Source organism: Mesoplodon mirus, assembly GCF_964341445.2.
Source record: "Mesoplodon mirus genome assembly, chromosome: 6".
NCBI lineage: Eukaryota > Metazoa > Chordata > Mammalia > Artiodactyla > Ziphiidae > Mesoplodon > Mesoplodon mirus.
The window spans coordinates 54,706,758-54,725,166 of record NC_138982.1 but is presented as its reverse complement, the minus strand read 5'-3'; the positions used below and the strand labels follow the sequence as shown (position 1 = coordinate 54,725,166).

The following is an 18,409-nucleotide window of genomic DNA, read 5'->3' as shown; positions in this document are numbered from 1 at the left end:
TAGCAGAAATATAGAATTTTGAGTGAGAAAGTGTTTGACTACAGTTTTCTTTTTTTTTTTTAATTAATTAATTTATTTATTTTGGGCTGTGTTGGGTCTTCGTTTCTGTGCAAGGGCTTTCTCTAGTTGCAGCAAGCGGGGGCCACTCTTCATCGCGGTGCGCGGGCCTCTCACTGTCGCGGCCTCTCTTGTTGCGGAACATAGGCTCCAGATGCGTGGGCTCCATAGTTGTGGCTCACGGGCCCAGTTGCTCCACGGCATGTAGGATCTTCCCAGACCAGGACTGGAACCCGTGTCCTCTGCACTGGCAGGCAGATTCTCAACCACTGCACCACCAGAGAAGCCCCTTGACTACAGATTTCTAATTTGACTGAAGTTACTTCTAAAGATTCTGAATCACCATAATTGTTGTTTGACAGAAAATTCTAGGTCAGAATTTTTAGTTTTAATATAAGTTAAAGCATACCACTTACAATGTTTTGATAACATAACTTTCTTAGCAGATTTAATATATAGTTTAATTTTCATAAAATGCCAGTATACAGTTTACAAATGAGATTTACCTCATTTCATTGGATGCTGCAAATTCAGTGTTTTCAGAACTAGAGAGATCTGTGCAAAAGTTGATCATTAGGTTTATGCACTATTTCAATACATTAATATAGTTGATTTTAAAGGAAGCAGAATTCTATCATATTATGTTCATGGTCTCCAGGAAGAATTCTCTTGAAAGAATTTGCAACTCCTTCAATATCCTTACCTTAATAAGTTGAGTATCATTTATTAAATAAAGTACCCTTTGATTATTAATCTGTTTTAACTTGTATTTTAATTTGATACTGAAAGATTAACTGACTGATATAGAATTTAGCCTGCTGGCTGTCACTAATGTAACAAAAAACACTCAACATTTAGCAGGTATATACTGAGTGCCCTTTTTTATGCTGATCACAGGAGCAAAATGATCCATAAGAAAGCTTTGGACACTGCCCACATGTAGCTGGCAGTCTAATAGGGGAAACTTGCTGTTAGGTAAGCAATTACACAACTGCATGGTGTCATCCTGCTATGAAAACTAGCAAGTTACCTAAATATTCTAGACTCCATTTCCTCATCTGTATAGTGGGCAGAAATATTGAGAAATATGAATGTTCTGAAGATTGACTGAAAACAACTGATGTAATCTCCATGGTAAAATGTCAAGCACAGAGGACATAAATGGTTAAGTATTGATTTTCTTTTTCCTTTTTTATCATAACAACCCTGTCCAATTTAACCCTTCTTATAATACACACGTGCATGCATGTGATCTATCCCTCTCTCTCTCTTTCTTCCTCCCTGCCTCTCTCTTTCTCTCTCTCTCTTCCTCCCCCCCCCACCTCCTTCTAAGGTTCTGTATTCAATTTCCAGTTTTCCAACAGCTGGGGTTCCCTGTGAACCTCCTCTTGCCCTTATCTCTCTCTTGCCATTACCCACCTCTTGCCCTGATCTACTTCTGATTTTTTTTCCACTTTGCCAAGACCTAGGCACACGCTTCAACCCTCATCTCTAATGCATACCTTGTTTTTTTCTAAATTACCTAGAAAATCCTTAAAAAGTGCATTTTTTTCTTCCCAACAATTTGTTTTCTTAAATTAGTATACATTCTTATCCCAGGTTTGCATTATTTTGCCTGTTGACTTTGGAGATTATTGGTGTAAATATGGAAATGTAATCCTGACAGAACTTTGCTTCACTTTGGTTAAATTTCTATATTACAGTACTTTTTAACTTAATTTTCTCTCCTTTAGATGGATGCGCTTTCTATGTTAGATTATAAAACATTTCACAAGTTGTTAAAACTGATTACTATATGCCAAGACAAGTGACTACTCTGGCTTATCTTTGTTTTTTCTGCTTTCAAAACATGGTCACTGTACACAAATAAAATAAATTATTCACTGTGCCATTAAGCACTGCATTTAGTATATCATAGTAGCAAATATTTTTTCAGCATGTGTTTATATTACAGTAATAAAAAGTGATAAAATTGACAAGTCATCCCTTTATCTGACCTTTTACACTGAAGACAGCAGAATGGATTGTGTGTCTCATGCTTAATGCTGAATTCAGTTGGGATATACTAGTTTAGCACACTTGCTGGTGTCCCTTCTGATCGGTTGGGAGTCTAATTTAACTGATTAGTTCTTCTGCTGTTCTAGTAATTAAATATTTTAAATAACTGAATATTATTTAAATTATTGATAGCTTTTTAATACTAAAATACTTAATATTTTATATATCTGGATGCCTATGCCAACCCCATCTTAACTGGTTTTTATTAGCTAGAATACTATTTTGAGAAGGAGCTTGAAAGGATTGATTAGTGATGTCTGCCACAAGGGTGGGAGGAAGCAGCATTGGCTTTCGTGTTTTAATACATTGTGGTTTTCATAATAAGGTCTATGATGAAAAGCCCTTCAGTGAACTTGAAACAAAAAGAACTAAGAAAGTACTAATAATATTTGAATTTTGAACTCTTCATCATTACTAATATACTGTTTTTTTAGAAAGGATAACAGTAAACATGGGAGGTTATTCTGATTTTACAAGTTTTTAATAAACATAAGCACTTTAATTTGAACAATATTCAAAAGCTAGATTACATAAAGTAGTAGTAAATTTCTAAAGTAAAATTTGTATTTAGATGAATAGTATTTCTGATAACCCTGTATTTTGTCAGTATGAGAACTGCTTGGGTTTACTATTTCTGACTTTGAGTAGAAAATTACTGTTTTAGTCAAAGCAGGCTTTTCAAATAGTCTGTACATTCAGAATCTCTCTTAGAGAAAACTGAGAGGATTCAGAGTGATTGATTTGGTTGAAAATGTCAAGTCTGAAAAATTTCAAGGCATACATCATTTCATAAGCATGAATAATTTTTGCTACCTCAGGTAGAAGAGAAACATGGCCCTGTATTATTCCTCAATATGGAACCCAAGCCACCAGCAGGTAGAAGGCCCCAGAAACACTTCTCTGACCTGGCTACCTTCCGTGATTTTTCTATTAATTTTAGTTAGCTTACTACAGAAAATAACAATCCTATTCATTTCTCTTGTTTATTCTCTTCTGTTGCTTCTTCTCAGAATAGTCTCTCCACTTTTCCATAGAACATTTGGTGCTATAGAATGTCACTTTTTAATGTTTTGATTTTTAGTCATTACTAATTATTTGGTTTATGATTCCTTCTAATCACATATTTTACAGTGGATAGAAGATAATTGTATTGTTCGTTTCTAAAGTGTACCAGTATCGTCTTAGCTGTTATTATGTGGCTCGTCTATTGTCATGCCAATATTTTTTCTTTTTTAACAAAGTATAAATATTTGATTTTCTATGACAATTGTTGTTTTTTAAGTTCTTTGTTCAAAAATTAGCATATAAAATTTAAATAAAAATTAATGTGTAGACTTTTTAATATTTCTCTCTGGTAAAAACAATAATTAAAACAGAGCTAGTTTCCTTTCACTCTGCACCTCTCATTTTCTCTTTCCTATGTGTCAGGAAGTCCTCTATGTGTTAGGGCAAAACTGGTACACATAGAGTAAGTAGTTCAACAAGCACCTACATTCCTGTTCACTTTGCATTTCCAAAGACTACTCAGATGTGACTTAATACTTGATATCTGGACATAAGTTAAACATGGTATGCCAACTGGTAAGTGGACGGTTTTCTAACATGACAGAATACATGCAATAAAGAGAGGTTCATTGTAGCAATAAGAATGGTTGGAAAAAATGGCTTGACATTTTATCATATCATTGTATATTGATTTGTCTCATAAAAATTCAATATGCTTTCTTGCATCTGTGATTTTCAGTTTACTTGAAGGTAAATATGAAAGACTTTTGGAAAGGACCTGGTTCAGAAACATCCTTTGAAGACAATAGATAATTTTTATTATCACCTGTCAAACTGTCAGAACATTGAGACTTCTGTCAATATTGACTTTTAATGCATAGCCTCAAAGTACACAAACCAAAATAAATTAAGAAAACGATGCCCATTTGGGGGAATATTTTTGTGGGATAAAACACTCTTACATGTTAAAATGGTTTAATCGTTTATATATGCTATTTATAGAAGATGAGTTGAAGAGCTCTTTAATTGAAATTGCCATTTTTGATGTCATTTACAGAATTGGTATTTTAGTAACTGCCATATTTTTCTGGTATGTACACAAACAAAAAGTCATAGTCTGGTCTACACACTCTCAGACCAGTATGATTTTTCCCCAAACTCTCCTAAATATGAAAAGTATGTTCATTAATATAACCAAATGAACAATATCTCTGCTTTAAGATGTTATCAGTGAGTCATAATTAGTAGATAGCTTCGAAAGTTGAAATGGAAAATATGAATTCTCTCATTTTTACAATGTGATCATTAATATTATGTGACCATTTATTTTAATAGAGCTTTAAAATTGTAGATCAATAATTATTTATATGGTAATGGTATCAGCAGACTCAAAAATCAAATTAATAAGACACTGATTTAATCACATTTTAATAGGAGCAAAATTTTGATCAAAAACCATTCTGACAGAAGTAACTTTAACAATTAGGTTTTCTTGGCAGATACATTTGAAAGTATAGCTTAACTTTAGAGAGATACTGTAAACTGTAATCATTTCAATTCAAGACAGATAAGCCAACAATGTATGTAGGACACCTGGGTGAGAATGAATGTGTGATGGACCCTTTACTGAGGAAATCACCCTGTAATTGAAATTGAAACTGATAGACACATATATGCATAAAGAGGTGAGTCTTAAGAGAGGCAGAAACAGGTCACTCTGGGAATCAAAGTAAAAAGATAAGTTCACATAAAAGTGGGCAACAGTCAAATACAATTCCTCAGGGAGGTAACATTTGAAATGGGTTTTAAAGTATTAGTAAAGTTTTTTTTTTTTTTTGTAACCAAAACTTTAATCCCAAGGATTCTCACAAAACATATTACTAGTAAAGTTTTTATAGGTGCAGATAAAAGTAGTGGCTAAGGAAATATTTCATGCCAGAAATGTTTCCTTAAATAGTTAGATTTACCGATCTCTTGTTGGTATTCATATGTTCTTCAAATGAGTCTTCTGTGGAGGCGCTTTGTATAAAATTGGCTAAAGTACATTATAGCTCTGACTGAGAAGGGTGGGAAGCGAGAGGTCTGGATTCTTCATCTCCATTCTCTCACTATTTGCCACCACTAACATTTTATCAAGACCTCAACTTAGATATCCTATACGTTGAAACACCACATTTATTTATTTATTTTTAACGTCTTTATTGGAGTATAATTGCCTTACATTGTTGTGTTAGTTTCTGCTGTATAACAAAGTGAATCAGCTACACATATACTTATATCCTCATATCCTCTCCCTCTTGCATCTCCCTCCAACCCTCCCTATCCCACCCACCTAGGTGGTCACAAAGCACTGCGTTGATCTCTCTGTGCCATGTGGCTGCTTCCCACTAGCTCTCTGTTTTACATTTGGTAGTGTATGTATGTCAATGCCACTCTCTCACTTTGTCTCAGTTTACCCTTCCCCCTCCCCGTGTCCTCAAGACCATTCTCTATGTCTACGTCTTTATTCCTGTCCTGACCCTAGGTTCTTCAGAACCAATTTTTTTTTTAGATGTGATATATATGTGTTAGCATACTGTATTTGTTTTTTCTCTTTCTGACTTACTTCACTATGTATGACAAATTCTATGTCCACCCGCCTCACTACAAATAAGCCAATTCCGTTTCTGCTTATGGCTGAGTAATATTGCACTGTATATATGTGACACATCTTCTTTATCCATTCATCTGTTGATGGACATTTAGGTTGCCTCCATGTCCTGGAAATTGTAAATAGTGCTGCACTGAACATTGTGGTACATGTATCTTTTTGAATTATGGTTTTCTCAGGGTATATGCCCAGTACTGGGATTGCTGGGTCATATGGTACTTCTATTGTTAGTATCATAAGGAACTTCCATAATGTTCTCCACAGTGGCAGTATCAATTTACATTCCTACTAACAGTGTAGGAGCATTCCCTTTTCTTCATACTCTCTCTAGAATTTATTGTTTGTAGATTTTTTCATGATGGCCATTCTGAACGGTGTGAGGTGATACCTCATTGTAGTTTTGATTTGAATTTCTCTAATGATTAGTGATGTTGAGCATCCTTTCATGTGCTTGTTGGCAATCTGTATATCTTCTTTGGAGAAATGTCTATTCAGGTCTTCTGCCCAATTTTGGATTGTGTTGTCTGTTTTTTTGATATTGAGCTGTATGAACTGCTTGCATATTTTAGAGATTAATCCTTCATCAGTTGTTTCATTTGCAAATATTTTTTCCAATTCTGAAGGTTGTCTTTTCGTCTTGTTTATGGTTTCCTTTGCTGTGCAGCATCTATTAAGTTTCATTATCTCCAATTTGTTTATTTTTGTTTTTATTTCCATTTCTATAGGAGGTGAGTCAAAAAGGATCTTGCTGTGATTTATGTCATAGAGTGTCCTGCTTATGCTTTCCTCTAAGAGTTTTATAGTGTCTGGCCTTAAATTAAGGTCTTTAATCCATTTTGAATTTACTTTTGAGTATGGTGTTAGGGAGTGTTCTAATTTCATTCTTTTCCACGTAGCTTTCCAGTTTCCCAGCACTACGTATTGAAGAGTCTGTCTTTTCTCCATTGTATACACTTGCCTCCTTTGTCAAAGATAAGGTGACCATATGTGCATGGGTTTACCTTTGGGATTTCTATCCTGTTCCATTGATCTATATTTCTGTTTTTGTTCCAGTACCATGTTGTCTTGATTACTGTAGATTTGTAGTATAGTCTGAAGTCAGGAAGCCTGATTCTTCCAGCTCCATTTTTCTTTCTAAAGATTGCTTTGGCTATTCGGGATCCTTTGTGTTTCCATACAAATTGTGAAATTTTTAGTCCTACTTCTGTGAAAAATGCCATTGGTAGTTTGATAGGGATTGCACTGAATCTGTAGATTGCTTTGGGTAGTAGAGTCATTTTCACAATGTTGCTTCTTCCAATCCAAGAACAGGGTATATCTCTTCATCTGTTGTATCATCTTTAATTTCCTTCATCAGTGTCTTATAGTTTACTGCATATAGGGGTTTTGTCTCCTTAGGTAGGTTTATTCCTAAGTATTTTATTCTTTTTGTTGCCATGGTTAATGGGAGTATTTCCTTAATTTCTCTTTCAGATTTTTCATCATTAGTGTATAGGAATACAAGAGATTTCTGTGCATTAATTTTTATCCTGCTACTTTACCAAATTAATTGATTAGCTCTAGTAGCTTTCTGGTAGCATCTTTAGGATTCTCCATGTATAGAATCACGTCATCTGCAAAGACTGACAGCTTGACTTCTTCTTTCCCAATTTGGATTCCTTTTATTTCTATTTCTTATCTGATTGCTGTGGCTAAAACTTCCAAAGCTATGTTGAATAATAGTGCTGAGAGTGGGCAACCTTGTCTTGTTCCTGATCTTAGTGGAAATGGTTTCAGTTTTTCACATTGAGAACGATGTTGGCTGTCGGTTTGTCACATATGGTCTCTATTACTTTGAGGTACGTTCCCTCTGTGCCTACTTTCTGGAGAGTTTTTTTTTTTTATCATAAACGGTGTTGAATTTTGAAAAAAGCTTTTTCTGATCTATTGAGATGATCATTTGGTTTTTCTCCTTCATTTTTTTAATATGGCATTTCACATTGATTAATTTGTGTATATTGAAGAATCCTTGCATTCCTGGGATAAACCGCATTTGATCATGGTGTATGATCCTTTTAATGTGCTTTTGGATTCTGTTTGCTAGCATTTTGATGAGGATTTTTGCATCTTTGTTCATCAGTGATATTGGCCTGTAGTTTTCTTTATTTTTGACATATTTGCCTAGTTTTGGTATCAGGGTAATGGTGACCTCGTAGAATGAGTTTGGGAGTGTTCTTCCCTCTGGTATATTTTGGAAGAGTTTGAGAAGGACAGGTGTTAGCTCTTCTCTAAATATTTGATAGAATTCTCCTGTGAAGCCATCTGGTCCTGGCTTTTATTTGTTGGAAGCTTGTTAATCACACTTTCAATTTCAGCATTTGTGATTGGTCTGTTTATATTTTCTGGTTCTTCCTGGTTCAGTCTTGGAAGGTTGTGCTTTTCTAAGAATTTTTCCATTTCTTCCAGGTTGTCCACTTTATTGGCATAGAGTTGCTTAAGGTAATTTCTCATGATCCTTTGCATTTCTGCAGTGTCAGTTGTTACTTCCTTTTCCTTTCTAATTCTGTTGGTTTGCATCTTCTCCCTTTTTTTCCTGATGAGTCTGGCTAATGGTTTATCAATTTTGTTTATCTCCTCAAAGAACCAGTTTTTAGTTTTGTTTATCTTTGCTATCATTTCCTTCATTTCTTTTTCATTTATTTCTGATATGATTTTATGATTTCTTTCCTTCTACTAACTTTGGGTTTTTTTTCTTCTTTCTCTAATTGCTTTAGCTATAAGGTTAGGTTGTTTATTTGAGAGTTTTCTTGTTTCTTGAGGTAGGATTGTAATGCTATAAACTTCCCTCTTAGAACTGCTTTTGCTACAGTCCATAGGTTTTGGGTGGTCGTGTTTTCATTGTCATTTGTTTGTAGGTATTTTTGATTTCCTCTTTGATTTCTTCAGTGATCTCTTGGTTATTTAGTGTCCTATTGTTTAGCCTCCATGTGTTTGTAATTTTTACAGTTTTTTTTTCCTGTAATTGATATCTAGTCTCATAGCGTTGTGTTCAGAAAAGATACTTGATACAATTTTATGTTTGTTAAATTTACCAAGGCTTGAATTGTGACCCAATATATGATATATACTGGAGAATGTTCCATAATCACTTGAAAAGAAAGTGTATTCTGTTGTTTCTGGATGGAATGTACATCAATATCAATTAAGTCCATCTTGTTTAATGTGTCACTTAAAGCTTGAGTTCCCTTATTTGTTTTCATTTTGGTTGATCTGTCCATTGGTGAAAGTGGGGTGTTAAAGTCCTCTTCTATTATTGTGTCACTGTCTATTTCCCCTTTTATGACTTTTAGCATTTGCCTTATATACTGAGGTGCTCCTATGTTGTGTGCATAAATATTTACAATTCTTATATCTTCTTCTTGAATTGATCCCTTGATCATTATGTAGTACCCATCTTTGTCTCCTGTAATAGGCTTTTTTTAAAGTTTAGTCTGTCTGATATGAGAATTGCTACTCCAGCTTTCTTTTGAATTCCATTTGCATTGAATATCTTTTTCCATCTGCTCACTTTCATTCTGTATGTGTCCCTAGGTCTAAAGTGGGTCTTTTGTAGACAACATGTATATGGGTCTTGTTTTTGTATCCATTCAGCCAGTCTATGTCTTTTGGTGGGAGCATTTAATCCATTTACACGTAAGGTAGTTATTGATATGTATGTTCCTATTACCATCTTAATTATTTTGGGTTTGTTATTGTAGGTCTGTTCCTTCTCTTGTGTTTCTTGCCTAGAGTAGTTCCTCTAGCATTTGTTGTAAAGCTGGTTTGGTAGTGCTGAACTCTCTCAGCTTTTGCTTGTCTGTAAAGGTTTTAATTTCTCCATCGAATCTGAATGAGATCCCTGCTGGGTAGAGTATTCTTCGTTGTAGGTTTTTCCCTTTCATCACTTTACATATGTCCTGCCACTCCCTTCTGGCTTGCAGAATTTCTGCTGAAAGATCAGCTGTTAACCTTACGGGGATTCCCTTGTATGTTATTTGTTGTTTTTCCCTTGCTGCTTTTAATATTTTTTCTTTGTATTTAGGTTTTGATAGTTTGATTAATATGTATGTTGGTGTGTTTCTCCTTGGATTTTTCCTGTATGGGACTCTCTGTGCATCCTGTACTTGATTGACTACTTCCTCTCCCATGTTAAGGAAGTTTTCACTATAATCTCTTCAGATATTTTCTCAGTCCCTTTATTTTTCTCTTCTTCTTCTGGGACCCCTATAATTCAAATGTTGGTGAGTTTAATGTTGTTCGTGAGGTCTTGGAGAATGTCCTCAATTCTTTTCATTCTTTTTTCTTTATTCTGCTCTGTGTTAGTTATTTCCACTTCTTAATATTCCAGGTCACTTATCTGTTCTTCTGCCTCAGTTATTCTGCTATTCATTTCTTCTAGAGAATTTTCAGTTTCATTTATTGTGTTGTTCATCATTGTTTGTTTGCTCTCTCATTCTTCTAGGTCCTTGTTAAATGTTTCTTATATTTTCTCTATTCTATTTCCAAGATTTTGGATCATCTTTACTATCATTACACTGAATTCTTTTTCAGGTAGACTGCCTATTTCCTCTTCATTTGTTTGGTCTGGTAGGTTTTTACCTTGCTCCTTCATCTGCTGCGTATTTCTCTATCTTCTCATTTTGCTTAACTTACTGTGTGGTGTCTCCTTTGTTGCAGGCTGCAGGTTTGTAGTTCCCATTGTTTTTGGTGTCTGTCTCCAGTGGGTAAGGTTTTTCAGTGGGTTGTGTAGGTTTCCTGGTGGAGGGGCCTGGTGCTTGTGTTCTGGTGGATGTTGCTGGATGTTGTCTTTCTGGTGGTCAGGACCACGTTCAGTGGTCTGTTTTGGGGTGTCTGTGAGCTTATTATGATTTTAGTCAACCTCTCTGCTAATGGGTTGGTTGTTTTCCTGTCTTGCTAGTTGTTTGGCATGTGTTGTCCAGCACTGGAGCTTGCTGGTTGTTGAGTGGAGCTGGGCTTTTGCACTGAGTTGGAGATCTCTGGTGGAGCTCTTGCCGATTTTTATTACATGGGGCTGGGAGGTCTCTGGTGATCCAATCTCCTCTACTCAGCTATCCCTCGTCAAAGGCTCAGGCCTGACATCTGGCCGGAGCACCATGACCCTGTCAGCCACATGGCTCAGAAGAAAAAGGAGAAAAAAAAAAAAGAAAGGTAGAAAAAAAATAAAATGAAATGAATAAAGTTATTAAAATAAAATATTTTTAAAATATGAAAATAAAAATTAAAAAAAAATAATAAAAAAAGAAAAAAATAAGAAGAGAGCCACCAAACCAATGAACAAATCCACCAATGATAACAAGCACTAAAAACTAAACTAAGTTTAATATATAAATCAGAAACTGGTCAGTTGTGTACAGTTAACCCCATGTCTACAGTTGCTCCCAAAATCCACTGCCTCAATTTTGGGATGATTCATTGTCCATTCAGGTATTCCACAGATGCAGGTTACACCAAGTTGATTGCAGAGATTTTATCCACTGCTCCTGAGACTGCATGGAGAAATTCCCTTGTCTTCTTTGTTGAGCAGCTCCTGGGTTTCAGCTTTGGATTTGGCCACACCTCTGTGTATAGGTCACCTGAGGCCCTCTGTTCTTTTCTCAGACAGGACGGGGTTAAAGCAGCAGCTGATTAGGGGGCTCTGGCTCACTCAGTCTGGGGGGAGGGAGTGATACAGCATGCAGAGCTAGCCTGCAGAGGCAGAGGCCGGCATGACATTGCATCAGTCTGAGGCATGCCATGTGTTCTCCCAAGGAAGTTGTCCCTGGATCATGGGACCCTGACAGTGGCCGGCTGCACAGGTTCCCGGGAAGGGAAGTGTGGACAGTGACCTGTGCTTGCACACAGGATTCTTGGTGGCTAGAGCAGCAGCCTTAGCGTTTCATGCCTGTCTCTGGTGTCTGTGCTGATAGCCGCGGCTCATGCCTGTCTCTGAAGCTCGTTTAGGCAGTGCTCTGAATCTCCTCTCCTCACGCACCCCATAACAATGGTTTCTTGCCTCTTTGGCCATTCCAGACTTTTTCCCAGACTCCCTCCCGGTCAGCTGTGGTGCACTAGCCCCTTTCAGGCAGTGTTCACACAGCAAACCCCAGTCCTCTCCCTGGGTTCTGACCTCTAAAGCCCGAGCCTCAGCTCCCAGCCCCCACCTGCCCTGGCAATTGAGCAGACAAGCCTCTCAGGCTGGTGAGTGCTGGTCGGCACCCATTCTCTATGGAGGAATCTCTCTGCTTTGCCGTCTGCACCCCTCTTGCTGCACTCTCCTCTGTGGCTCCAAAGATTCCCTACCCTGCCCACTCCCTCTCTCCACCATTGAAGGGACTTCCTAGTGTGTGGAAACTTTTCCTTCTTCATAGCTCCCTCCCAGAAGTGCAGGTCCCGTCCCAATTCTTTTTTCTCTGTTTTTCCTTTTTTATTTTGCCCTACCCAGGTATGTGGGGAGTTTCTTGCCTTTTGGGAGGTCTGAGGTCTTCTGCCAGCATTCAGTAGGTGTCCTGTAGGAGTTGTTCCACATGTAGATGTATTTTTGATGTATTTCTGGGGAGGAAGGTCATCTCCACATCTTACTCCTCCACCATCTTGAAGGTCCTCCCTCCTGAAACAGCACATTTAGTATTATCATTTTGAGTTGAAAGCATAACAGCTATTATTTTAATAATAGAAATTCCAGAAAGTGAAGTCCAAAGGAATCCTCTTGTCTGTAGGAGTATGCTGGATGGAACCCTCAGGGCAGTACTTTTCAAAGTGTAGGATGGGGTTCACCAAATCATAGGATTCCCAGTAAAATTTCCAGGAAGGAATAAAACTTTTACATTAATAAAATGAGACTTTTAAAACTGAGAAATATTGGTATGAAACATATCTCTAAGGGAGTAGTGGGAAATGTGACAGAAGTAGTTGTTTGTTGTCATATTTTAAAATCTTGAATTTCACAGTGGTACAGGTGGCTGTATAGGTTGTATCCTGCATAACCCAGGGGGTTGTCATTCACAGCTGGATATATGCACATCCTGAACAACTGTGCATTGTGAACTTTGTACTTAATTTGGATAACAGTAGAGAATCTTTGAGTTGTTTTCACATCTAACTGTAGTAGGATTGTTGTTGAACCTTAAGGAAATTAATTTTGCAGCATCTTGTAAAACGATTCAAATTCCAGGATCATGAATGTAAGAATATACCAAACTGGGTGGTCTGTTAGAGGCATAAACTGGGTTTGTAATTTGTTTAGAAGAGACTGCAAAGTAAACATGAATCTAAACCTTTTTTTCAAGTGACTTCTCAAAGGAGAATTATTGTACCCTGATGGAAATAGAAAGGTCATGATTGGGACAGGGTAAGAGAGAGATTAGTTCTCCTTTGAACGTTTTGAATTACTATGAATGATTTTGTTATGCTAAATGGGCAATTTGCTGTAATGCTTCTGACAGGGCTTTATTTTTCTTTGTCTTCTCTTTCAGGCTGAAGTCATTGATGTGAGTTATGGAAATGCAGATGATTTAAATAGGATTAAAAAAATGAAAAATGTCACAAATCAGATTGCACTCCTGAAATTAGGAAAACTGCCACTACTTTATAAGGTTAGTCCAATGGCTCTTATTTGCTGGTAGGGTGAATATTTTGTTCAGTTGGGGTTACATGTGCATCTGAGAACATGAAGAGAGAGAGTGAGTATGTGTGTGTGTGTGTGTGTGTGTGTGAGAGGGAGAGCAATAGAGTGGAAAGACAAAGAGGCATACGGTATCACAGGAAGATAACTTTTCCAAAATGGATAATTTTATATTAAGACCTTTAAGATACTGTGAGTTTGTGGGACCTTCATAAAATTGGCGTTTCCTTCATAATACCTATCTGGAATGCTAAAAATGAGAACCACAGTGTCCTCTTCTCGTGACATCTGTGAAACTTCTAATCTGTTATCTAATTACCATGTCCTTTATGTTAGACTAGTATCTCGCTGATTTACACTCCTTAGTGATTAATTTTTGTCAACTGTATAACTTCACAGTTACTGACTCTGCTCAGAAATTTAATTAAAATATAATATACTGAGGAAAAGCAGAATTTTGATTTATTTTATTTAAAGTGAAGTTTATTAACACTCATCCACCAGATGCATTTACATAATTAAAGCAGTTCAATCTAAGTATCTCATAATGAGCAACCACAATAGAGAGTCACTACTACTCATTCTTACTTCATTTTCTTTTTCTATTAAAAAAGAATGATCAGTGTAGTTGTGTAGTTATGTCCCTGGAATGCTCTGGTTCTAAAGATATATTGGATTTCTCCTCTTTCAAACCTATATGAGATTAGCTAATTCCCAGGAGTAAAAAATATTTCCAGAAATCTGTTGGCACACTCTGTAAGGACCCAATAGAACATTCTGTGCCTGTTTTTTATTTTCCAAGGATGCTCTTATACCTAAATCAATGTCTGATAGTAGATAATAGGCCAGAATTTTAAGATAGTCTTGAAAATATAATAAACACTGATACTAATTTTTTGTAGGATAATTTGTTAATATGTATTAAAGGCCTTAAAATAATCATCTTGGCCCAATACTTCCATTTCAACAGTATATTCTAAAGGGGAAAAAATCAGAGATGATGAACACAATGATTACCAATGATGTGAGAAAATATTTGAAATGATATATACATCCAGTTTAGCACTGAAAAGTATGCTACATTTGTACAGCTGAATACTATACGACAATTACAATGTAAAGAATATTTAATGATATGTGAAGATCATCATAAGTCAAACAAATAAATTATAAAGAGGACATTTATAATTATATAATAATGATTACATTTATTGTTTCTTCTAAAAGTAACATTGTTAGAAATATGGGTTAAATATTTTTCTAAGCATTTTTATTTTTATTTTTTTAATTTTTTTATTTTTTTTGCGGTATGCGGGCCTCTCACTGTTGTGGCCTCTCCCATTGCAGAGCACAGGATCCGGACACACAGGCTCAGGTGCCATGGCTCACGGGCCCAGCCCCTCTATGGCATGTGGGTTCTTCCCAGACCGGGTCACGAACCCGTATCCCCTGCATCTGCAGGTGGACTCTCAACCACTGAGCCACCAGGGGAGCCCTAAGCATTTTTTAATGTATTTCACATTAATCTTTACAATAAACATAGTGTTGAGGTACAGATTATTATCTTCAATTTATAGAAGAGTATCACAAGTGCATGAGGAAGGAAATAAGATAGAGTATACTCTTTCCCCCCAAACAGCCCCAATTTGGTAGAGGGGCAAAATGATGACATTTTAAATCAATGGTACAGATTTGATCATGGTATGAGACTAGGCATTCTAATTACTTACTTAAGACAAGTGATTCAAATTGCTTAGAGGACATTTTATTACCAATAATTAGAAGAACTCTTCCTCTAGTTGTTTGAGGAAGAATGTTCTTTGCCAGGTGTTTTAAAGGGGCAGTGGAAAACAAAGCACAACAGACCCACTTACCCTTGGAGGATAAGTTCCAAGACTCCCAGTGGATGCCTGAAACCACAGTTAGTACCAAAACCTACATATACTATGCTTTTTCCTATACATATATACTTATGATAGTGTCTCATTTATAATTAGGCATAGTAAGAGATTAACAACAATAACTAATAATAAAGTAGAGCATATAACAATATACTATAATAAAAATTATGTGACTGTGATATCACCAACGTCATTCTGATAATTTAGAGGGCTGCTTAGTGACTAATGGGCAGGGTAGGATATACAGCATATATATGCTGGACAAAGGGACGATCCACATCCTGGCTGGATGGAGTTGGACAGCCTTAGATGACATCAAGCTACTCAGAACAGCCCATAATTTAAAACTTAGGAATAGTATTTTTGGAATTTTCCATTCAGTGTACTTTGGACTTCAGTTGACCACGAGCATCTGAAACCTCTAAAAGTGAAATTATGGATAACAGGGAACTACTGTAACACTGCTTTGAGTACAGTACATGAATCCTGCTTGTTCAACCTAAGAGTGATACAGATGAGTAAAATGTTGTTTGTGTAGGGGCCAATTATCTAAATTGGGTTGATGGAATTATGGATTTCTATTTCTTTATATTTCCTAAATTACTAATGATTTTGTATATATTATGTAAGGAAAAAAAAGTCTAAAAATTCATGTTAAGATAAGGCATTTAAATTTTTTTCTAACAGTGTTTATAGGCCAAATACTCAAAATCCCTACCAGTAGATAATGGGTTAAAACATAGCCAGTTTATTTTTATTTGACTGCTCCAGAGAATATTTACATTATGAAACCATTTGGCAAGGTCCACAAAGTACTGAAATAGTGGTTTATCTAGAATAGGACACAGTTATTAAAACTCTGGTACATTTTTCCTGATCATCTTCCTTACAGGCCTATGAAGAGATTTAACAAAGAGGTCTGTGCAGAATTTCTCTTTAGACAGAGCCTTGCCACAAACTTGGCATTATCTTCTAGCCAGAGAAGAAAGAGCACTCTTTCTTTAACCTTTTAGATTCTATCATAGGCATCTCTGTTTTCTGTAGATTGTCCCAGAGATTATGGAATCACTGATTCCATATCTGTTAATATATATTCACATTGTAAAGAAAAAAGAAAGAGTGGTGTAGAAAAGGTTATATAGCAGGATTATAGCTGAACTGGCTTCACCTGTCCATCAAATATATTCTGAGGCTGAAATTGGAAAATGAGGTAATAGAGCAATACAGCTGGGTTGAAAAAAGGCAGAGGACCAATTGACTTCTTTGTGAATTACAACTGTTACTCATGATTCCAAATGAACATCTGGACTGGGAACATGGGGCTGAATGAGTAGAGAAAAGTTAATCATATTTTAACTGTGCAGTAGTAACTAAATCATAGCTTAAAAAATGAATCTGGGAGGGAATCTCTGTATCTGAGAAAAAGAGGGCAAAGGGGAAGCAAAATTGTGATATAACCTCCTAAAGAGAGTAGAAAAATAATCCGCAGTCAAGAAGGAGGAGATCTCATTAGTTTTATCATAAACGGTATGTATGTGTTAATTTAGTCACTAGGAAGGGATTGATGAGGTAATCCCCACATTTGTAGCAGGAGCTGTAAAAGTCAGATGGCTTCTAGCTATAAGCCTTGATGTCTACACTTTGTTGCTGTATGAAAGGGCCAAGTCCTTCAGACCTAGCTTGTGCTAGTTTCCTTAAGCTTAAACCTTAGAGGAAAGGCTTTAGATTTCTATGGGCTTTGTATTTATAGCAGTTTATTTTATAGGAGAGTGCTTTCATTCCTTAAGCTTTAAGACAAAATAGTCTTTTATCTGTCATGATGGATTTACTTAGATTTCTCTCAGTGACAATCTGAGACATAATAAAGCAGATACAAAAACCCTTGCAAATTCCCAAATTGCTAAATAGCTCTCTAGTATGAAATTTATTTTATAAAATGCAATAAAATCATTTGGCTTTCTTTTAGAGTCATTTTCACAAACAGCAGTAATAAAAAGAATATTACTGTGTACTCCATGACAACTAGAAATTAAGTAAATCCCACTGAAATGTGGAAGATGGGCCATTTTCTGGGTCCACACCACATATAAGCCCCAAGTCTTGTAAGAGTCAACTTTGCATATGGTAAAATTACAAATAACTAAATATCTTATGCCTTTTGTGCATGGTAAAGTTACACAGGAAAATTCATAAATGCTGTTGCTATTTTTTCATAAATGAAGTAACATACAGTACATTCCTAGTACTCACAGATAGATAGTAAGATACTAGCAAATATTAGCTGATTTTTGCATTTTCTTATATACCTTTTTATCCGTGTAATCACATTTTTAATGATTTGGGAATCCAAATGATTTTGTAGTTTCCTACAAATGAAACAGTTTCCTATCTATTCATTGGATAAGATTTTTATTTTAATATCAATTTTACATTGTTTGGCCAGTGTATGACTTAACCAACTACCACTCAAGTCCATAAAGCATGCTTAAAGAGGAAAGCATTTTGGAAGAGCCTGGAGGGAAATGAGAGCTAGAAAACAATTGTTATATGTTGACATTTTCAAATATTCAGTAGATTGTTTCCAACAGATTTGGAAAAAAGTAAACTTCACACTATTTGAATTTCAAACTCAATTTAATCTACAAAACAAGTAAATTTAAAACACTGAGTTGGGGGTTTAGTGAGGAAATCTCTATATTTGGTGATTTACTAATCAGTACTGAACAAGTGGACAATAGGAAGATCAGTAAGAAATTCTCTAGTTTAGGTAAAATAAATGCTGAGAAATACTATATTTTGAAACCTTACCTCACATAAGGCATTGACATGCTTTTCATATTTGCTGAATTATACTCTGTTTCATTTGTTCCAATCTCCTTTTTTTTTCTGATGACAATTATTTAATCCTTATGATAACTGCATTGAAAAGAATTATTATTTTTTTTAAAATTTCAGTTAATAGAAAGTGGCATTACTCTAATACATGTGGTAGAAGTTTAAGATGGTAGATCTAAAATTTAATTTTCGTTTCCCCAAATTAACATATGATGTATTCAGTTAATAATTAGTGTCAAAAATATGTGATATGAGAACCTTCAA

General features: G+C 35.8%; 1 protein-coding gene across 8 annotated transcripts in view; it reads left to right on the top strand.

Annotated features, from left to right (window-relative positions):
- NAALADL2 (N-acetylated alpha-linked acidic dipeptidase like 2) overlaps positions 1 to 18,409 on the top strand; it is a 1,538,215-nt gene that overhangs the window by 901,271 nt on the left and 618,535 nt on the right. For all 8 annotated transcript variants that reach the window (XM_082624729.1, XM_082624727.1, XM_082624728.1 and 5 more), the window contains one exon: positions 13,261 to 13,380. In XM_082624729.1, coding sequence (XP_082480855.1) covers positions 13,261 to 13,380 — 120 coding nt within the window. The remainder of the gene's footprint in view (positions 1 to 13,260; positions 13,381 to 18,409) is intronic.